Raw genomic sequence first — 23,555 nt, 5'->3', positions numbered from 1 at the left:
TTTTTTCGGTGGTCGATTCATGAGGGAATACAAGCTCCTTTAGTGAAGCCATTCCATGGCTACTTGGAAGAGTGTTGCAGGGCCCCTTTAAATGCCAGGTTGAGGCAATGCATGCTGCTCTTCTCTCACAGTGCTGAAATAAATGTGAGGTCACGACAGCCCTTGCTGAAGTTGCTCGAAATTACATTTCTGGCCTGTCATATTGATTCAATGACATGAAAATTGCAAAGGAAGGAATCAGTGACATATCTGCAAATCACTATGTCTCATTAGTGTTGCAGGCATATTTGTAAAGCTTGCCCACAGGCTACTAGCAAAATACCCAAACGTACGAAACCACGCAGAAGCCTAAATAACAAGTAACGCTTTCTTAGACGTATAGTTTCTTGTCATACGATGCAAATGGACTTCAATATCACAGCACATCCACGAAAATGTCAACAGAGGTCACAACCTTGCTCTGCAAACATACAGAATCTTCGTGCAGAAGTTTTCACGAAAGTGGTGTTGGCCTAGTACTAAGAATCAGATAGTATGCCTTTTATGTTAATGAGAAATGCGAAAGCATTGCAGAGTCCATTCTCACATAACAAATTAGTCGTTGCCTCGAAATTTTTAAACTTCTAAAAGTTGAAAACTTGAATCTGTGAGAGGTGCTTTGAAAGAAAAGCAGAAAAATGCGCTTACCGGGCATTTGCTTAAAAAAGACTTCTGAAATGTGACAAGACCTACCTTAAACCCTTTTGGTGAGACGCTCTTATCGTTGTAGTACATCTGAGAAAGCAGGCTCTTGAACTCGTGAGCCGCCTCACCACCAGTGCTTCTATGCGACTCCCTGCAAGAAAGCGAGAAGGGCACTCAGTGCTTTATTTGACATTTTGTTCATTTGAAACTACTTGACACTATCTAACTTCACGTTGAAGGACCCCTGAGAGTCAAATTTTTGTTTGTGACTTTTATGCTTGGATTAGTAGCTTTGTGTGTGATAATCATGAAATTGAGTTGTAAATGCTCTAATGTATCCTATAATTAATGTTAACATGATTAATTATGATCAATATCAGCATCACTTCAAAGTGCCCACCCGAAATTTTAAGAAATTAGTGCCTCACCATGGTGGAGCACCATAGGATTACATGCACTCAAGCTTTGCTGATGTTGAGAACATGCTTTTTGAATCGGGGCTCCGCACGAGGAAAACAACTGAATGAGGTGAGTGCTGCGGTATCAGCTAGGGTGTGACACAGCAGGTACGTTCTCCTGCTGAAATTTCTGTCTAAAATAAAACGACACTTGACGCACATGCATGCCAAGAACCCACTTCACTGTCAAGAGTGTGTCCCCCTCAGAAAAAAAAAAAATTCCTAGCCGCAATACTTATAATGCCAATGGTGTAAGCAGCCAGGACCACCTAGAGAGCAGCCTGACAACAGAGTGAGGGGGGTGGGGAACAACAGCCCCAATCTGGCGCCAGTCATGCTACTGTGCACACCCAGCAAACCTCTGCATGTGAAGTTGACGGTACTTGCTTAACATCACAGAAGGGTCTTTATCCACGTCACACTAGTGGTGATGTCATTCGGTGCTGCCAACTCATATGTGCGCTCACGCTCACTTAAAAACCAAATTAAAATATCTCAAAGGCAACATTCGCCACTAATAATTGGTCCAAAATGCCCATGTATGTGGAACATTCAAACAACAAAAACATCTTGAGTTTCCAATTTTCATGTCGGGGATCCCTTAAGAAGAAGCTTCAGCTCGGCAGTCTATACTGAATATGTGGAAATGCAAAAGTAATTTTTCTCAGCAACCCATAAACAGAACTAGATCAGGCGTGTTGCATTTAAAAGAAGAAAGGATGAAGATGAGATTGCCATATCAGACACGGCCAGTTGCCGAAAAGCCCACAATCAAGAGATCATCGATTATTGGAGAACGGCGCATACAAATATGCACGTGATCAGTGCATCTTCGAGGGCTGGATTTCTCTGCACTTGCAGGTGCCGGGTTTTTTGTATGTGACGCCATCGAATTCTGTGAGTTATAAGGAACTTCACTTGAAAAACACATGACACACACACGCGCCATGCACAAACAATATCAGTGCACGGCATAGAGTGCAAGCACTACAAACACACACACAAAACAAGACACGACAAGCAAAGAGAAGAAGAAAAAAAAAGAAATGCGGTGTGCGCAGCAGAAGAGCGGGGATGAGCCGCATGGCTGCTGTGCCAGTTGCCATGACGATGCACACTGTGTGCACTGCCATCTTGAATATTGCCCATCTGCAAAGGCCGTAACTGAAGGGGCACTTGGCACTGGCATTTGAATTTAGGCATTCAGTGGCAGCTATACAGAGATTCATCCCACTGATAGCACTGCCAAATGTGCTCGTCTCAGAATTATAGCCTTTAGAGACAGACTTTTACAACAAAGAAGTGTATGACTAAGATCCGGGTTTCATGGCGGTGTCTGTGTGCAAAAACTCTTAGTTTCCTCACACTTCCAAAGATGGCAGTACTCGTCCACACTGAAGCATGATGAAATGAAGCCAGTAGCTGCTGCGTCCACACTCTGCCAGGACACACATAAAAAAAAAAAAGAGGTAAAAGGTCCCAGGGCCTCCATATTTTGGATGTAAGACTGCTTATATAGCCCCTGGAAAATTAATTCCCAGCAATGCATTCGTATCTAAAACTGAAGCCGACTGTTAGAGGATTGGTGTAAGCTCAGTATTTGTAAGCTGCCTTTCTCACATTGTGTGTTGCAGTGAAGTGTACTCATAAAGCAAAAAAGTCATTCACGCTGGAGCACAATGAAATAAATGAAACCAGCAGCTGCTGAGTAGCACATTCTATTTACACTGCACAGTATAGCTACGGTATGGCCATGTAAAGCTAGGGCACCCAATGTAGGGCACCCACGCAGAGCAATGTGCCTATGAGGAAAGACGAAGGGAACAGCAACAGGAATGTCAACGGCGCTGGTGGGCAGCAAACACCAACGAAGGAACGATAGAAGAGAATTTAAGGACTTGTTTTTCTTTGTTAGGCCCAATCTTAAAGGGGTCGTGAAAAGAAAATGAAGATGCCCGGTTGTAATTTTCCTTGCTTCAACAAGGATTAGACATATTTCGGCGCTATATTCAGTCTATAATTAATGACGCCCGTTTGACATCGCAGTTTTCTTGGGCTCCTATACAACCATGCGGCACTACCAACCGCCATAGGCACCAACGTGTGACGTCACGCTAAGGGAATTTATAAACACAGCGTTAGCTTTATTTTGCTCTAAAATAACAGATTTATAGGAACCTAGAAAAGAAACAAATATCGCAGCAACTTTTGCACTCTGAGTTGTATACTGTGCAAGTACAGCACTTGATCTGCTTGCTTCCGCTTTCAAGTACATCCGGGCGCCATCATGTGTGTATTCTTGCCTTCGCTCGCACTCGCCCAGTTTTTTCTTTCTGGTTGCGTTAGGTTGTGTTTTATGGCGTGTTTTGGGTGGCTTAGTCCTCGCTATGCCAATCGTGTGCGTCGTCAGACAGTGCCTTACAACTTATCAAAGTGGAAACAACGTTCGCTTTCACATGCTGCCGGCGTCACAATCGAGACAGTACGATGCTACGAATCTCGGCCAACTATGGCTCAGCAAACATCTCTGCGTCACCATGTTTTGTCGACGCCAGAGACTTTTCGTTGGCTCAGCTGTACAGTTGAGGGGAACATGAGCTCAGAAATCGTAATTTTGATTTTATATAGTTATTAAATGAACCCGGTCGAGGTATAGTATTGAATGGACGGCCAGGATTCCGAATAGACACGTAGTTGAAAATTTTCGGAAGACGTTTCACGACCCCTTTAACGATAACCAACAGACATTATTTTTATTCTTTTAACTATATTGTAGTAATTATTATATAAATTAGAGCTGTGCGAATAGCAAAATTTTGGGTGCGAAGCGAATTCGAATAATAAAGATTGAGTGCGAATCGAATCGAATAATTTCGAATAATTTTCGAATATTTCTCAAACATCTTTCGAATAATTCGAAGTGAAATTACAGAAAAAGTTGCAGAGAATCCCTAAGTATGTTCTTGTGAGATAGCAACATGAAAGTGTTTCTTTTCGCTAGGTTGATGAAGCGCTGGTGGGGTCATATTTCATAGTTGTCTTTCTTATCAAGAGTGAGGCAATGTAGAGGCCAAATTGTATTTATGTACATGATTTGGTGCAACCAAAGTGTTGCTGACAATACTTTACGCGTGATAGGCAGAGATGCCATTTCCTCAGCCTCTCCTCCTCTTTCAACTGCTGTGGAAGGCCAACTGATGTGGCGGACAAGGGTGTGCTCCCTTCAAATCTGGAGTTCCAAATCTGCCTCGTAGACGTCGATATATAAGAACATCTGAAATTTTGGATGCTAAAATGCTTCGGCGTCCGATTTTTCGGACTTCCTGCCCAAATTTCAGGTACAAAACAGCATTAATTGAGCCCCCAACTCTGCCACATCTTTCATCTCCATATTGGAACCAGCGTTTTCTTGAGTTAATACATTTGCGATCGTAACGGAGCTTGAAAGGCAGCTTTGCCGCAATACGGGGGTGTGATGAGGTGAAGCATATTGAAAATCTAGTGAACAATTTCAAACGGACGTTGACTGTCTCTTGGCTAAGTTCGATCGTAACGGACCTTGAAAGGCAGCTTTGCCGCAACACGGGGGTGTGAGGAGGTGAAGCATATTGAAAATCTAGGGACCACTTCCAATCAGACGTTGACCGTCTCTTGCCTAAGTTCGACCGTAACGGAGCTTAAAAGGCAGCTTTGCCGCAATACGGGGGTGTGATGAGGTGAAGCATATTGAAAATCTAGGGACCACTTCTAATCGGACTTTGTCTCTTGGCTAAGTTCGACCGTAACGGAGCTTGAAAGGCAGCTTTGCCACAATACGAGAGTGTAATGAGGTGAAGCATATTGAAAATCTGAAGGGGTCACTTTCAACCGGACGTTGACTGCATTTGTCTTTGGGAAGTTCGAATAGTTCGAATAGTAAAATTTCAGTGCGAATCGAATCGAATAGCAAACACTATTCGAAAAATATTCGAAATTTCGAATATTCGCACACCCCTAATATAAATGCAAAGAAATTAAAGTGGATGAAAAGACAACTTGCTGCCGGCAAGGACTTAACCTGCAACCTTCGAATAACACACCCCATACACTATCGATTGAGATACGGCGGCGGTCGTCTTCCCGTCCACTTTATGGGGTATTTCTGAGCATGCAAACCTGGGAGTGTTAGTCAGCGCTACTTGTATCCAAGATGGCGAGTGCAGAACACATTTTTTTGCTGGCTGGTGTCGCATAGCATGCGATCTTTTAATAAGCTGGCAGCTGACCAATAAGCCCTCGCATACTGCCTGAAGGAATGAAGTCTGTGAGAACAAGACACTCACTATGAACGAACGAAAGAAGGGGAACTTAAGGGCTCGTTTTTCCTTCTTAGACACGACCTGAATGAAAAGCAACAGACAATGAAACCAAGGAAGGTATATCACTTGTAGTCTTTTATCTGCACTGCAGTAATCACCATATAAATGTCAAGAAACATATATCATACAAACGTGAAGGCGCTGACTAACACTCCCAGGTATGCATGCATGCTACACCAACAAGCCCAAGTTTTCAATATTTTGATCATTGCTTACATTTTCCTCCTGTAGCACTGGCTTTTGTTAGCGCTAAGCATGTCGAGCTATAGCTGTTAGTTCACTATATAAGAGTTGACATTTACAAAGTTCTGCAATATCATACTAATGAATGGCTATTACATTTATTCCCATGTTTGTCATCGCAAATGCATAGCTCAAGGAGTTGCCTCCAAATTTCTTTAGTACTATTACATTTGGGGCTGCTGCTCAGTCTGTGAACTCGTGCTTCAACCACGCACACTTGAACCTCAATACACAAATGTTTTCACATTCACCTGCTTTGGATTGTGGTCAGACCATTCCACCATACGCATTTGTGTAAGGTCCAAATTTTTAATTTTTTTTTTCTCTGTTGGCAAGGTCTGGTCATCACAGGGAGATCTTCACATGGTCTTCACATGCAGCACCAACCAGCCCAATCAAGCACATTGTTAGAGATGAACCATTTTCATCCCAAATTTTCCAGTCATGTGTAATCCCCATTTCTGCTGCACAAAAAGACTGACCACTGCTGTTGTCATGGATCACTTACTGTGATTCATGACAGCAGCACATTATGCGCCATGTGTGTAATGTCACGCTCATGACATTACACACATGGTGCCCGCCTTTTTCTCATCACTGTCCCTGTTGCTCCTCCTTGTGCTCAGTTCAACAGAGCACGCGTGGATACAGTCGTCCTCCATGCTACTCTATTTATTTATCCTTAAGGGCCCAGAAGGCACTACATAAGGGATTCCACACAGTCTAACATGCCTGTTACTTTAAGATTTTTCAAATCAATGTCTGAACACACTACATGCCACGTGCAGCATTTCTTTGCCTTGGACTTCTTTTATTCAAACTTTAGGCTGCTCATACAAGTGTGGTCCTTCTTTGAGTGGAAACAGCATTCGGGAAGAGGAGGCTGCATCCACCCAGCCATTTACTGGCAGCAGGCCGACCACAGCTTTGCTCACCTGTTGATGTCCTTCTTGTAGCGGTCAGACAGGAAGTGCAGAGCTAGAGGAATGGTGTTGGCCAAGCACTGGAGCGTCGCGTTCATGTAGCACGTGTTGCCCAGGTTGCGAAGCCCCGCTGAACGCTTGAACTGTCAACGAAGGGGCATGTCATTTCACACACGAGAGAAGACAAGTTAAACTTAAAGTGCAATCTCCATTAAACAAAAACTGAAGCACGAACTAAAGAAGGCATTGACTGCCCACCCAGTCTGTACACAAAACAAGAACTCACTTCCAATTAGTGTTCCACATGCAAGTTCAGAGCAGAATTTGACAAGTGCAGGGTACTGCGCAGAACTGGATGCCAGCAGATTAGAGAAATCATTGAGGCAGCACAATTTCGAGGTGCAGAAGATCTGTGTGTTCGCGTAGAATCAATACACCTAGGTTACTTCAGAAAAAATTGGTATTTCTGGTTCTTGATCTTGCATGAGCTGAACAGTAGTACTATGCTGTGCACGTTTTAACGGTGTCCTCTTCCTTATTTTATTGCAATTTTAAAAGACCATTATACGTGTAATCGTGCCGTTTGACTACGAATTTTATCCAAAATGAATGCGTTTCGATTGGGTCTTCAAAAAAATTGATACAGTCAAACCTCGTTAATATGTACCCGCTTCAAGCGTACTAACGGTTAAAACGTAGTTGCGATGAATCCCCGACCGAGTCTCATAGAGCCTAATGCATTCGCTGACCGCTTAAGCCGTAGCGCTTCGTTCTACGCCTACCGGTTAGTGCATACCCTGCGTACCGCGATAACTTGTTGTGCCATAAAATTTTACTGCGCCTCTAAACTTCCCGACACCACAATGTGCCGCCAAAGGTTTTCCATCTTTTCGAGAAGTGCGCAGATCAGTCGATCCCCGATTCCGACTTCCGCTCGATTGCGGCGACGCCTTTGCAGGTAAGCATTGGGAAAGAATGAAGGTGAGGCGGCAGCCACAGACGAATGCGCTAGCATGACTTATCGCAGACAACTTTATCACAATAAGTATCTTCAGGTATCTGCTCGGGCACGCGTGCGGCGCAGCACTACTTTAAGCCTACTGCACACATTTAATAGGCGACAACCTGAACACGCTGGGCCGCCGATCGCTGCCGCCTCGTTGTGAGGGGCCATGTTCAAGTGCGCGCCACTATGTAGAAACGAAAGCAGTTCGCTATTGCGGAGTTGAGCGTTGCTGGTCGTGGGCGACGAGAAACCTCTTTGCATTGTTGCTAGTACGCTAAACGCACGTGTACGGTACAGCAAGCGTAGCGCTGTTGTAACCATACTGCACGCTTTTATTGGGCGACCACCCAAACGCGCTCCTGTCCGCTGCCAGGACCTCTAGAGCGTCGTGGAGTGCGCATCGTTTGCAGGAAGTTCGTCATCGCCGCGTTAACCGAACAAGCTACTCCCCGCATCTGTGCATGGTCTGGAGTGAAGTGGGTACGAAGAACACTCCCACGACAAATGCGTGCGTGCAGTAAAGCAAGCGGCCCAGCAGTGACGGTGTGAGCCGAGAAGGCGATGCGCTGCACGCAACTAGCCTGGAGACAATCGGCTCTATGCAGCTGCACAGCGTTTCACTGGAACTGTGCCAGTTTTCGTTTGGTAGCAGATCGCGGTACAGACGCACACACATATATTGCGGAAAGCAGACAATGTCTGTTCTGTCGCTATGCCGGTCACTGCATATACCGGACCCTGTAATAGTTCCGAAATGCTCCTTCGCGTCGCCACCACACGCTATCGCCAGTATCGGACGGTCGTGTCAGACTACGAGAATATTTTCTCCACTTTGGCAAAAAGAAAAGGCTTTGCAGTGGGTACTTTAGGCAATATTTGCTTTGGCACTGTATTTATTTCTTTGCTGGCGGTGATGGCATACACGAGGAGATGCAAATTTTTACTTTGTGGTTAAAGGGACACTAAAGGCAGATATTAAGTCGAGGTTGATTGTAGAAATAGCGGTCCAGAAACCTCGTAGTGCTACTTTTATGCCAAGGAAGTGCTTATTTTGAAATAAAATCAAGTTTTAGTGGTCCGCATCCCGTTAGTGCACTTCAAATCACCCGCCTGAAATCCGACTTTCATACGTCACTGCTGCCGTGCCCAACGTTGCCCGCCTTTACTGCGCAGCCGCCGACACTAGTAGCAGCAGAGCGAAAGTAGCGGGACCCACAGCAACAACAACGGCCATCGAAGCCATCGAAGCTTGCCGCAATCGCCGCGATGGATGTGGACGGAGAACTTGACAAAGAGACATTGGCTCGCGAGGCTGGGCTCCAATTCAGCGACTTGAGCCCCGAAGAACGCGGTATGCTGCTGAGGGCTCGTAGTGCCGGCGTCGTTGCATGCGGCATTTTGTCGAACTTTCTGTCAGAGCGTCATTCACGAGTGCGCAAAACACACGCGCAAGTAGGCGATCCCGAAACTACCACTGAGACGCGACCGCGTGAGCAAAGCAAAGCGCCGGGAGAAGCGCAGTTCGGCGAAAACGGAACCTTTGAACCACGCGCGCCGTTCCTCATGGCAACGCCACAGCGGTTCTTTTTTCCATGGATCAAACGGAAACGAACAAACAGCATTTTATTACGTCTTTTGATGCACAGGAGGTTCTTTTTTATTGCTGCTAGTTTGATTACTAGTGATTTGTTGTAGGCAGACTCTCATACGTCATCGGGATCACTTCGAAAATGTCCCACTCGTGGCGCTCATCATGTGATACATTTAGCTTAATTTCTTGGTAAGTAGGGCACTGCTGTTGATAATATTGCCGTTTTAGAAGTTGTCATACATTGAGCTTTCATTCTGACATAAATTATTTGCCTTTAGTGTCCCTTTAATGAGTACTACCGTTTAGTGCGTAGTTACGTGGCATTCCTGGCAGCTACACATTAACGAGGTTCCACTGTAATATGAATAAAATGACTTCTTTGTAATGAGGATTTACAGTATATGCAAGCAGACATAACCCAGCAACAGTGACCACATCATTAGCAAGCCCACCTCACGTCCAGACGATGGGCTGTTGCTCCTCATGCGGGGGTTGATCCCGTCACCGGCCCTTGCTCTGTGTTGGTGAGTTATGACAGCTGTGTTTGCCTCGACGCTGCAATACAGAAAAGTTTACAAGCCACTGCAAAGCCTCGTAAAATGCACTGCCCACAGCTCTGTAAAACACTTCCAGAAAGTTGTATTCGCAATGGCATGGCGCGAAAACCAAACACAGGTAGGATAAATTACAAGATGTGCTTGTTTCGCGAACTTTCTTATCATGTCGCCCCACTAACTCGGTCAAACAGGTTTCCTTTTGAAGTCATTCATTCAAGAGGCGAAACAGAAAACCAGATAATGTGAATCATTATTCCTGCAGCAAAAGCCGGAGACCAATGCAGAGCGGAAGACACCACATCTCCTAGTATAAATACACGTTTAATCAGGAATTGTGAGAAGAAACCAAGGTGCTAGAACACGATTTTGCTCAAGGAGATGGAGCTTCCTCACAAAAAAAAACAATTAAACTTTTCGAAACCTTTTGGGCACAACCAACTTGACCCTTCCCTAGGTGGTCTACAAATTAATGCTTACTATTTAAACAGAGTCTTTGGGAGTGCACCACATTGTCTTCTGAGATATTTGTCCTGGTTACAAGATGTTCAATCAGTCTGAATTATGCGGTGACTGTTGGAAATCTCCGCGAAGAGCAACAGGATTCTTATGCCAACGTACAATGGCTCTGTGAAATATAGGTGAACATGAGTGGCCAGAGGTACATGGTCTGAATGTAACCCCTTACAGTACACTCTCAATAAGTGGACATTGCTTAAATGGAATTAGTGCTTAAATGCAACAACTGCCTCTAATATGGCTGGCTTTGTACTTGAATTCTGCACTCCTGTACGTCTCTCAGTAAAATGAACTCCCGTTAAACGGAACACATTTTGTCAGTCCCTTCAGGTTCGGTTTAACGAGATGCTGTCGTATTTAGTAAAGTGATTTGCCGTTAATTAGTTGCTAGCATTAGCTGGACGATAGTGATGATTTTCAGGCAGCTTACCTCTGTGATGGCTTAAGAGAGCGGTCAAACTGCGGTGCTGTAGCAGTGGTGGCTGGGCCCGTGGACTCCAAGGCAGACTCCTCGGAGGCCATGGACAGGTTGGGGAAAGAACGCGATCGGGAGAGGTTGTTGTTGCTACGCATTGACACGCCCTGCGGCCTCTCCACAGGAGTGGTGGCCGTTGTCCCTTGGCTCTTCAGGTCTGTGCACACAAGAGAGATGCCATCAGCAATAGGAAGGCCAACGTAGTCTAGTTGGTTGAAGCACGTCACACAATGCAAAGCAAGATGTGAGGGTTGTTGACAGCTGTGGGAATAACTAGTAGTTGCGCACCTACGAGACAGACATGCAGGTGAGCATCTCACAGTAACTTATGCTTTGAGCAATATGAAATGAGACAGAAATTAGTTTCTCCGATGACAATAACATTTAACGACATGTGAAACAACACGTATTACAAAGTGCCAAGCACGGGTGTGAGCCTTGTCATCATCAGCCTGACTGCGCCCACTGCAGAGGGCAAAGGCCTCTCCCATGTTCCGCCAACCAATCCGGCCCTGTGCTTGCTGTGGCCACGTTATAGTGCCTGCAAACTTCTTAACCTCATCCGCCCACCTAATTTCCTGTCTCCCCCTCGCGCATTTGCCTTCTCTTGGCATCCAGCCAGTTAGTTACTCTTAATGACCGGTGGTTATCTTGCCTACGCGGTACATGCCCTGCCCATGCCCATTTCTACTTCTTGGTTTCGACTAAGATGTCATCGAGACATGTTTGTTCCCTGGCCCACTGTCTTCACTTCCTGTCCCTCAATGTTACACCCATCATTTCCCATTCCATAATGCACTGCGTCGTCCTCAACTGAACTTGTGACATGTAGCAGCTAACTACCCAAAGCTGAAATGCTCCTAAACTACCAAAGTGGGCAACGGCCACAGAGCAAAACAGAGTGATGGGAATAGCCAGGAGCATTTTGTAACACATGTTGTAGCATAAAGAAATGGTGATTTGTGTCGGCTTCCCTCAGTTTTGCAGCATGTTGCAAAGACAAGAAAAACAGGACAAAAGCTGCTTATTGCTTTTGTAACAGATATAGCAAAAATTTAAATAGTGACTAGGCGCATTGAAATGAAGAGTTCATCGAATGCTTCTTGAAAAAGTGGCAAACAGCCAGACGTCAAATCAATGCCATAAAAAAGACACAAAACAAACTTGAAAAACTGCCGTGCTGACACAACTGTGGCTTTTAGCCAACAGCAGAGTAGTTACTTATGTCAGAACAAAAGACTGCTAGTATCTGTACGGAGTTGAATGCCTTCATAGCACAAATCCAAAAAAGGATGAAGTTCAGGGGAAGATAGACGCTTCAAGATATGAAAAATTCATGAACCCGGGGTGTCGCTGGAGCCAACATTTTAGGTATCTACAACCTAAACATCTTTGGTACTAGTATGGGAACTCCTTTTTGCACCAACGTACGGCAACATTTTTATGGGACTATTAGAATCAGAGTTTTTGAAATGATCTCCGCTAAACTCTGCACCTATCTCCGCTACATAGATGACATACTCATTATACGGGAACATGGCATAAGTGCACTAAACACATTCACTGACGATTTTAACAAGTTTCACCCTAGTATTAAATTTACTACGCACCCTTCTTCCAGTGAATTAACTTCCTAGACATGACAGTACCTATTGAAAGAGGAAAGACGATGCTCTACAGAAAACTAACTGACAGCCGACAATACCTAGATTACACTAGTCATCACCCGCGACAGTGCAAACAAGTAATATTTGTCGGAAAGGCAAGACGTATGGGAAGGATCTATAATGACAACGATGACTACGTTCACCATTTAAGCAACCTAAAGGAAACATTAGTTGAAAGAAATTACCAGCACAATGCTCTTAACTAGGAATGGGCGAATATTCGGGCGTTTTGAACATTCGAACGAATATTACAGTATTCGAATTCGCTTCGATACGAATTTAGATTATTCGAAATTTCGAAGTATTCGAAATGAACAAATATATGTATACATTTGACTGCACATAACCCCCTGTAAAGGTAGTTTCACTGCAGAGTCTGGTTGCTGTGCCGTGAAACGACCCATCCAGGGGAAATCTGCACTGCCGCGAGGCCACACTTCAAGATTAAATGTACAAGTTTAAAAGCGTGTTATATGGGCTTATATGCACTAAGTATAGTAATTTTTAACCTGTAACATATTGCACCACTTATAACTTGCACCCTACTGCTATTAAAATCTTGATACTATTCAAGGCTGCTTCCACTTCATTTCAAACCAAAAAAGTGACATTCACTCATACCTAGTTTCAATTCTTAAAAATATTGTGCAAGGGTCATAACGAAAATGCTCATTTTTCTTAATAATATGCGGTAAATACTATTCGAACTATTTGATTTGAAATTATTCGACCAAATCACTTTTCGCTTCGGATTCGCTTCGAACCTCAAATTCAGTATTCGCCCATCCATACTCTTAACAAGTCCTACAATGAAGCGTGCGAATTAGATAGAATACCAGCACTAGGTAGAAGAGTTCTAAAGCAAAGCCCAACCAGCCGCCAGCATTTATAACCAAATACTCAAATGCACTCCCAAACATAAATAATATCCTCCGTAAGTATTACCCAATACTGGCAAGCAACGAGCGCCTTAGGAAAGCATTTCCCGAAGCACCAAGTGTCGTGTATTGCCGTAATAGAAACTTTAGGGACATGTTAGTGCATGCAAAAGTAAACCCTCACTCTACTGCCCACGTCATACCTTGTTCTCGTCCAAGATGTATGACTTGCAAACACCTTCAAGATGACGTCATAGTTAAAAGCACCGGAAGTGATTACGTCCATCATATAAAATCTAGTTTTACCTGCACTAGTTCAAACTTTGATCGAATGCTCATGTTGTCACAAACAGTACATTGGTGAAACGGAACAGCCTGTTAATGTTAGATTAAATGAGAATCGCACGGACACAGTGAAGAAATTGTCATAGGCGGTGGCACAGCGTTTTAATGTGGCAGGTCCCAACTTCGATGATCTCAAACTTTACATACTTCAGTCAAACTACCGGTCTCCAAGAGACAGGAAATATAGAGAGTCATACCTTATTCACAAGTTTAGTACACTCCCGCCAATGGGTATGGGGCTCTTCAATCCATCCAATATGGTACATACACAACGAAAACCAGAGAGAATTAGGCCTTCTAAAAATTTCTAACCATTGTTATCACTGTCAGGTGGTACTCACGTTTGAAAACCAAGATTAATCAAAACTCCTACCTCCCCTTCTAAGCTTTCGTTGCAAATCACCCTCCCCCCTGGCTTTTTTTACTTTTCTTCTGCTACTAAATGTTTCCTCTTTCCTTTTGACTCGCCCAATTTGGCACGCCAGCCCCTCCTTTCTCCCCCACCCACATTTGTTCACTTGCCTCCTTCCTCCTCTTTATGGAGGAGGAGGAGAGGATACAAAACATGCACATGTATGCACTAAGGTGGGCCATTACAGCCTTGAAGAAGACAAGTCTGTTTGTCGAAACAGTGACGCATGCAAGATGTTGCAAAACAGAAAATGTGCTGGCCATGAAGAGAGCTGTCATAGTAATGGCTGTTGCTTCGCTTCCACGAAGGATACGTCTGCAGTGAACATGCGTAGCGTTACAGTACTTTGGGAGCCATATGTAGCAACTACAAATGTCAAGCTCAAATAAATGCGAAATTCTCCAAGAGCACGCAATTATGCACGAGTGCACACTGGATCTGATTATCTCGGGAAGCTTTGAGAAAGGCAGGATAAGTGATGGCACGCTTCACACAGGGTGGTGACCACCACTATCTGGCATGGACCACAAGTTCTCTTAGTTGTAGCCTCCGAGGTTGCGCAAGGCTGTTTTTATTGTTCCACTGACTCTTAAGGGCACGTTTTGCAGCAGCATTGGAGCAGTTTCTCTCATTTGTAGCATGGATGTAGAAGCTTTAACACAACGTAGCACATTAGAGCAATTCTAGCAGCATTCCCATCACTGAAAACAAAAGATCTGTTTTGATGGAAGCCAAGGAGTGGCAACGAAATGGAGGGTTGCAGCACATCTAAAGCAAAGCTACACAGCATTGAGTTTTCTGAAAGGCCACTTTCTTGTTCTAACATTCAATCACTTTTGTAAATGACCAGCTGTTTGAGACTTGTTTTGCTATCCTGTGAGTGATTAAAAGGCATTCTCCCTGGCAGCGTAAAAAACATAAAAACTCCTATGTTCTCGCGCAGAAAGCTGAAGAGAATATTATTTAAATTTCAAGGTTGCCGAATGGCTGGAACAGTTGTTTCTTTCTTTAAAAAGTAAAACTGAAGGCCAACTAAAATGCAGAGGCTCAGAGTGGCGGCAGGCAACACATTTCACTTGGAATCACAGTTACTGATTGATAATTTGTTATACTCAATTGCCTTGCACAGTAATGGGTGTAAGGTAATAAAGTGTCTCATAAAGGATGTCTAGATATTGCAATGCACACATGCACTTCCACCGATAGCATCGGTCAGCAGATAGCGTGGGTGGTTTTATAATCCAACTACTTCCACATTGCTTTTAAAGACAAACCAAGTGAATCTCCAAATTACTTTAGAGTGATAAATTATTATCTGAGAACTCAATTGTTGTCAATTTCATGATGATAGGTTGATTACTAGATGAGAAAATAAAGGTCAAAATTCCATTTTTGAAATTAGCGCCAAAGCCGCAGCACATCGGTGTAAGTATGACACTATGAATATCAACATTTTTCCTTGTATTTGGGCCACAATGCATTCCAAGGGAGCCAGAACCCTAACTAATGTGGCAAGCTTCAGGAAATGTTATTCATTTTTAGCAAATAAGGACTGTGTAGGCCTTAAAAGACACCATTGTGACATCACAAGAAATTGGTGTGGGAACTACAGAGGCAACACTGCCCCCTGTTATTTCCCTTTCACGTGTTTTCTCGCTAACCAAATGTTTTTTCATGGCAATTCACTAACACTGGTGACATCCTTATTCTCTCAAGTGTGGCTCGACATACATGCGCAAAAATTCCTCTGTTAAGAGACACCTTACTGTTGGCTGCAGTGTTGGTAGTGGGCTTCAGTGACCTTGGCGGAGATGGCACCGCCGCCTTGTCCACAACGGTCTTGCCCGAGTCCTTGAGTGCTTCCTCCCGTTCCTGCTGCTCCCTGCGCTTCCGCTCCTCCCTGAGCCTGCGGCCAATTCACAAAGAATTGCTTCACCGAATACTGGGCCCTTCAACAATATGCAGCTAGGTTAGCAGCAAATATGTACTGCGTTTCCTCAAATAATGAATACGCTTTCTTTAAGGATTTTTTTTTTTACAGGGTGCAAGCCTTATCCGAGGCACGCTAATGGCTACTCACCAAGGCCACAAACTGATCTGAGAGTGACGAATAATAATGCAACCATTGGTGGCCAACTATGAATGTTTACAGACATGAATGCCTGTAAACATTCAGACAACACCGTGTTTCTGTTGTCTGGTTCTCTTCTCCTGCGTCCGTGTTTGCAAGCCTTACTTCCTTCCACGACGAATCCCTGTCAAGTAGCTCAAGTTTCTGTCACAATAAGACACATTTACGGAGTTGGTGACCAACTTTTTTTGGACACGAACACCACTGCAAGAATGTATGAAAAATTGGGAGGTCCAAAAAAACTAACTGCAATGGTAAAATTGACTGTTGCTTTCCAGAGCACCAGAAGAGCAAGAGATTTGATAGGTTTGCTCAGTGCTATGCTCCACTAAAATAACATCGCTTCAAATCTTGTGATAGCCAAGGTGACAGGTGCCCCATTTTGCAGTCCAATGTGCATTGTGGTCATCGCTTATCCGCTGCTATTTGTGATTACAAAGCAATCCAAAAAAGAATCAGCAGATCAATGAAGATTTCCTTCGAAAGCACCACCAGCAGTACGGTGTCTACTGACAGCATTGGTAAACATACGCAAGTTGCCATAGCAATAATCAATCAAAGGTTCGTGTAATTGCAAATATCATCAGACTAGCCTTATTAAATGCCTTTTTGCTGTTTTCCTATGCACCCATCATATGCGAGGAAAAGGCAAAGCTTTGAGCCTTTGAATGCTACCAAAAACTTGGAGGATGCTTCAGCTTTGCTTTCAAGAGTGGTATGCGATAGTGTCATTGGGCCTATGACTCCCAAACATATGATTTCTTCAAACATCTGTGCCGTAAGCAGAGCCACAGCTGAGAGCACAGGATATCCAACTAAATGGTGGGTGGCAGCAACTAATTAACCCCACTGCTGGTGGCATCCGTGACCCAGGTTGGGCTAGATTCTGTCTTACCCTGACTTTATATTCTTTGCATCCATCAGGATTTTTCGCTCACAGAGAGCAACATCACTGCTAGCTGGCATCGACACTGCATCTTCTGCAACACGAGCTCCTTAACACTACTGTGTTAACAAGGCAGCACTTGGCAGCGTGAAAGGCTCCGTGACCTTCAGTGTTTTAGTGCAATCTTGAGCTCATTTCTCAACATCCACGCTGCCTAAGTGTGCCTAAGTCAGTGGGCACATTGTGTTTTCAGCTAAATCATTTTGACACAGTGTAAATCAAACGCTTCAGATGATAAAGCGAGTGGTTTCCAAAAATGTTTTCTATCTGCAGCGTATGCGCTGGGTTTTCCCATGAAGCAATTTATGCAATGCGTAGTAAATCTGTGCATTTATTACAAAGGCAGTTCTTGTTTAATCTGACTCTATGGTCATGATGAATGTAGCCATCTCAAGCACTTGCTTAATTTCTCAGTACTGCAAATGTTTCTCTTTAAAATTTTGCCCCACGTAGCGACTGCACCCCAAAATCTTCATCATTTAGTAAAGTAAAAAGTGTGATCATTATGTGTGTATATACTGTAATGCTGCAATTTTTAAATTACTGGAATTCTATGTGTAAATAATAAATACGCTTTCCCCTACAGGCGGGTAAATGTTAGCATAGGCACGGATAGGCAATCAAAAGACGCACGTACTTGTGAACCTCCTTGTCGGCTTTCCTCTGCTCTTCGTTCAGCTGTCTAATGCGTATTAGTTCCTTGTCCTTTTCCTTCAACTTCTGTGGATCAAAAAAAGAGAGAGCGATCGCACTGATTACCAGTGGTGACCATATTCACAACATGCAAGCTGCTCGAGTACCGACATCCATGACTGAAACAGAGCACTTCTTAAAGCCAGCACCATGAAAAACAGAGCAAGTATTACAGCAACCCACTTATAATGATAGCAGTTTTTAACACTATTTACGTGCTTACTCACTTTTTCTTTTTTTATGGTGATCAGGTTTCAATGGCTACAAAGTGGCTGAGGAATAACTCTGGTAAACATAGTTATCCCAAGCAAAAGGTATGTTTGCCTTGGTTTTGCAAAGACTATGCACACAGGCAGTGGCTGCTGTAGTTTCAATCTTGGCACACTTCTAGCTTCTCATAAACCTTACGCGATTTTGCTGCCATCTGTCGGGCGTTTGACGAAGCTGCCAATGCATCGCCATGTTGGAAGCATGTGTCCGAGCTGTACTGTTCCAGTACTGCAGTCGTTGCTATAACTCCTTGCTCATATTTACTTTTTAAGTGAATATAAGTGTTTTTAAGTAGGTACGAGTGCTGTCTGCATTACCAGGATTTCCTAGTCACTTCTATGACACTTATTAAGACTCTTCCTCACAACGAGAATGAAGCTTGTCACCGAGTCGTGAGCCTGCCATAAAGAATGAAGCTTTACACTAGGTTATAACTTCGCCGTCTATTTTCAGTGTAGCGAATAAAACGTTTTAGCCATTTGAATATGCTTCGTGTTGTGTCGGGTGGTTGGGAAGAGGCATTAGTGCAGGACACAACTAGATGTAACGACAATGGTAAGAAAGTTCTGTTTACGCATATCAGAGCATGTTTCATTGGTGGCAAGGTACTTCATGATGCATCACACATCTTGTTGTAAATAAGAGATTGTCCCCTTGTATCTCAAAAGTAATATTTTCCTCGTGAGGTCACCAACCTAAGTTATAATATAGAATATTTATTGCACGATTATGATGTCAAGAATTTACTCATTTTACGCACGCAGAAAGTGAACACAAGAATGCTAATTGCTCTAGGAAGTAAATATTGACTGGCTGGTATATTATGCAATATCCTTCCACACAGAACCCTCTAGATCTGCTGGTATTAGTTGGAACAGTGCACTGCTTGAACACTTTGTTGCGTCTTTGCATCAAATATGGAACACTGGACTGCGCCGCTCATCAGCCCTCACGCTTGTCAAGCGCACGTCGCAAGCATGGATGGAATGAGCAGAACTTTCTGTGATTGCCTGTGCGCAGGTATGCAATGTCTTGCTTGTCACAAAGTTTAATTATGTGTGTCGGGTACTAAACTGCGCAAGTGATAACGCTCAGGCTGTGCATAGAGTGCTTGCGACTTTCGTGTGGGGGTGTCAATGAGAACCAATGTGCAGGGATAATCCGTTTCTCCCTTCAGTATCTGCTGGAATAATGCATTTGTACACTAACTTTTGTCTCGGTTTTCCTTTTACAAAGTGGCAGATTGTTCGCACTTTTACAGCACAGCTAGCCCTTGCCTCTAGCAAACTAAAAGCGGACCTAGAGAATGCGTTATGGCCTTCGACTTCGAAAGAACTCAGGCCTGCATGACTAATTTGAGCATGATATTACAGATGTAGCAAAGTACGTTCCCCCAAATGACCTCTTTGCTTGGCTATGTGAACACGGGTATGTGCCAAGTTGTAGTAACCAAGCGAAGAAAAGGTACAAAGGAAAAGGATAACGATAATAATGAAATGACCCCACCCCGAAGAGGTGGGAGTGCTCGCTTCCCGAACAGATGCTTTAAAAAATTTATTCTCTGAGGCACTGCCATCTTCATCGACGGAGGGTGGGACGGGACAGGGGTTAACCCCCTCTCCCCCCGCCCTGCCTGAAAGAAACTGCCGGACTGACATCAATTAAAGTTTATTCATTCATTCTCTTGCTCTGTATGGTGTGAGAGAGAGGGCGCACAGTTCATCATGTACGACTGTGCACTGCACTGACCTGCAGAGCTTTGTCAACAGAATTTCGGGCAAAGGCATCTGTGTGTGTGTGAGAGGAGGGTCAGTATTACAAAAGGGTTGGGCGAGGGAGGAGTACGAGGTGACGGGATGCACAAGCTGGTATGAGAAAGCTTGCAGTGAACACAAGCATTGCACCAGCGCCAATACGCATCACAACTTAGAGAAGCGTTTCTTTGAATGTGCGTCCGAGTCACCGACGCACATTCAGAAGCAAAAGCAAAGAAGCGAAGGGTGGGGAGACAACAGGCAACAGGGGTGAAGGCGCCACTGGGGAAAAAAAAATCGCAAGGCGTAAGGAAGAGGATTATGCCGCTGCTGTAGTTTCACACGATGGATACACACGGCATAGAGCCGTGGTTACACGAAACACCAAGAAAAGCTTTGGAGCAACTCAGTTTATAAGGACAGAATTGTAGTAGGCACATTGATTATAAATGTACCATACTTGTAATCAGTCAAACCATTTCAAAAATAATGCTTTATTTTTAAGTTCGAGGCTCTGACTAACTAATGTTCGAATGTGGGTTTACTGGTTCTTTGACATATTTTGACAAAAAAAAAAAAGCAGTGTGTAGAGAAATAGCACTCTGTTTTCAGAAAAAGGCATAATTCTATTCCCATTCCTTTCCGGGAAAAAGGCATTTACACACAAACCTCGTTATAATGGACACGGATATAAAGAATTGTTGGTTATAACGAAGTAAATGAAGAATAGTTTTGTCATAGATACAGTGTTACAAATAAACGTTTATAACGAATTTTCGGATATAACGAAGTTATTTTCGTGGCAGATGTGACTTTGTTATAATGAGGTTTGAGTGTAATTCCATTCCTCCAACCGTCACTGCCATTCCATTCCGGGGTCACCAAATGTGGAATGATTCCAGAGTAATTCCAATTATGAAGTGGTAACTCCACAACACTGCTTCGAAGGCCTGAATAGCTATCATGGCTCGCCAGACCTGGCCAGTTGGCTTCCCAGGTGCACCTACCAGCAAGTCGCGCCTAACATGACCACGTGTGTACTAGGTGCATAAGCCTCGCATCTTGTACGCAGAGAGATATCCTAACACATGCCCATGTGCGGAGATTCCAACCCTCACACACAAAACCTACAGCTGCTCAGAGCAACCCACTACAGTCTACTCCCAAGGTAAAGGGGTGAACAACGTGCATAGGGGGTAGGTGCATGGGAGCATGCATCACTTCCCCTGGCTTGTATGGCTAAGTGCACAGATGGCCCACCTATGTGTTCACGAGTTTGAAGACACAATGGTTGCATAAGAAGGGAAAGCCAAGGTGGCTGGTGGGCCCCTCCAACCCTCCCCCCTCCCCTTGAGGTTACCTAGCATGAAACGACACAACATCTGCCTGCCCAGTCCCCCTTCCCAGCCAAGGGGCTGGCCCCATGCCCGACATGCACGACACGTAGCTTGGCACATGTAGCTTGTTGACAGAATGGTGACACTACAATCAGATTAGATGTTTTTTTGTTGTTATCGCTTTATTGTCGTGTGTCGGGAGTAAAATTTTCACTGAAGTCTAGCGGCCGTGCCGTGTGCATCTTTATGTGTCCCTGTTTTGTTCCGCTATATGTATTCAAGTCAAAACAAACTAGCCCAAATTTCAGCTTTAACTGAAAAATACTGCGTGAGTGCACGTAGGTGCAGCAGTGTCCCACCTGTTCGTACTGCTCGTTGCTCCTGGTGAGAGCCGTGACCCTCTGTTCGACCTCGGCACGCTCCTTCTCCAGCTGACGGACGTGTGCCTGTAGAGCCTCCTCTCGCTCCTGGACAGAGCGACGAAGCTCCTCTTCCGCCTCGCGTGCCTTCCGTTCACGCAGCAGCTCAAACTCCTTCTCTGAGGCCAACTGGTCCTGAGTGCAGAGAGAAGGGTTCACAACACGTGCCATGTGGATCAGCAGTTGGCCTTGCTGACTATTCACCACTTACACGCAAACACCGTAGAAATATAACGAGGAAGAGACTGCAACTTCAAGGAATGCTAAGGCTGCCAAAATAGCACGAGTGGGCAATCAATGCATTAGCTGAACTTATGCAAGCTCATGTAAAATTGAGCTGACATATTTAGAAAACACCACCAATGGGCAACAGTGTCATGTTTAGGGAGCAGTATCTCTGCCCTCCTTTTCTTGTTTTGTTGCAAAAAATAGATACAAAAACTTGTCCAATGGCAAGTTAAACATTTGTTGTACAGTAAAAGAGCTGTGCGTGTCTTCTTAATGTCTCACTTTGTCCTTCTATTCCTGTGCCATGAAATCTTTGTCAATTGCTGCATCAGACAGATTACTATTAAGTAGTTCACTGCGTGTGGTAAACACCTAAATGCACTTAGTACATTTACAAAGGCTACACCACTGCTCGTAATTATGACATCTGAATATTCTTGCTTTTCTGCTCACAACTAGGCGAAGGAGTGGTAAAGTGCTAATGTCACTACATGCAATGCTTCAGATGTCATGAATTAGAGCTTATTGTCCAAGCATCCCTGGATATTCCTGCCATTGGTGGCTTAGTGGTGTGGACAAGAAACCATACGAGACAAAGAACATAATGCCACAATGTCACTGACAGACACAGTGAGTACTACCACAGTGTGATGACACTGTACATGCCAGGCCTTCATCTCACTAGAATGACGCAACGGCACTTGGCACAAGTTCAATTGACGAAATAAAGAGGGCAATTGTTCATTCTTGAACTAGTACAGTGGAATGGAGAAAGTCAGCCAAAAAGAGGAACAGCAAAGCTTTGTCTCCTCCTCCTTCTATGGAAACTGTTTCTTCTTGTATAGTGCCACCTGTTTTCATATAAAGGAAGTAGTATGCTTAAAGGAAGCAGTGCATGAAAAGTAATGAATTACTGCAGCTGCCTTCTTCATTAAGTGGATGGCACAGGCCATGAAGAATGATGGCCAGCAGTAATGCTAACTTCCTTGCATGTGCACACACAACTCAGGCTTCCAATCCAGCTCTCTCCTTCACCTTGCCCCTAATAATGTCCTCTCTCATCACCAGCTGTAAATATTAGAATTGAGAAATGCAGAGCAAGCAGTGTACAACTGCAATTTTAGCGCCACTAAATCAGAGAAATTACCCAAACGAACATGTCGGTGACTGGGCTGCCTTACCAGATGGGCTGGTACCACTTTTGTCTCCCATAGAATGAGAGAAAGTTGAGCCAGACGGTAAGGATTCATCATAAAAGAAGGTAAAGTGTGCAAACACAGACACAGGTTAAGAGAACGATACAACACAAATGCCATTGGTGTTACTTAATTATTTTCTCTTGTGTCCGTTACACATTACAGTATGCATTACCATTACAGTATGTATTATTTGTTACAAGGTCTGGTGCTGTAACAGATGATGTGCTGTATCAGGGCACTGCAAGAAATCTTCTGAAAAGCACCTTGCATTCCCTTCTATGTGCGTTTACTCCATCACAGTGGCTATTGTCTGCTAACAGTATTCGATAAGAAGGAAGATCAGGATATTAAGAAAGAACACAAACACCGGGCATTAAGTACCGTATATTGCTGATTATAAATTGACTCTGATTATAAGTCGACCCTCCAACTTGCAACCCCTTCTAGGGAAAAAAAAGTTGACTC

The 23,555-nt window shown here is 44.1% G+C and overlaps 1 protein-coding gene across 2 annotated transcripts in view; it reads right to left on the bottom strand.

Moving 5' to 3' along the window:
• LOC119394494 (ubiquitin carboxyl-terminal hydrolase 8) overlaps positions 1–23,555 on the bottom strand; it is a 103,483-nt gene that overhangs the window by 37,828 nt on the left and 42,100 nt on the right. For both annotated transcript variants that reach the window (XM_037661799.2, XM_037661801.2), the window contains 7 exons: positions 21,604–21,798; positions 17,828–17,910; positions 15,880–16,019; positions 10,767–10,968; positions 9,716–9,818; positions 6,679–6,809; positions 733–835 (listed from right to left, as the gene is read on the bottom strand). In XM_037661799.2, coding sequence (XP_037517727.1) covers positions 733–835; positions 6,679–6,809; positions 9,716–9,818; positions 10,767–10,968; positions 15,880–16,019; positions 17,828–17,910; positions 21,604–21,798 — 957 coding nt within the window. The remainder of the gene's footprint in view (positions 1–732; positions 836–6,678; positions 6,810–9,715; positions 9,819–10,766; positions 10,969–15,879; positions 16,020–17,827; positions 17,911–21,603; positions 21,799–23,555) is intronic.

The sequence above is a fragment of the Rhipicephalus sanguineus genome, chromosome 5 (genome assembly GCF_013339695.2).
Source record: "Rhipicephalus sanguineus isolate Rsan-2018 chromosome 5, BIME_Rsan_1.4, whole genome shotgun sequence".
In the NCBI taxonomy this organism is placed as follows: domain Eukaryota; kingdom Metazoa; phylum Arthropoda; class Arachnida; order Ixodida; family Ixodidae; genus Rhipicephalus; species Rhipicephalus sanguineus.
The sequence above is the reverse complement of the archived record's forward strand: the minus strand, read 5'-3'. Positions and strand labels throughout refer to the sequence as shown.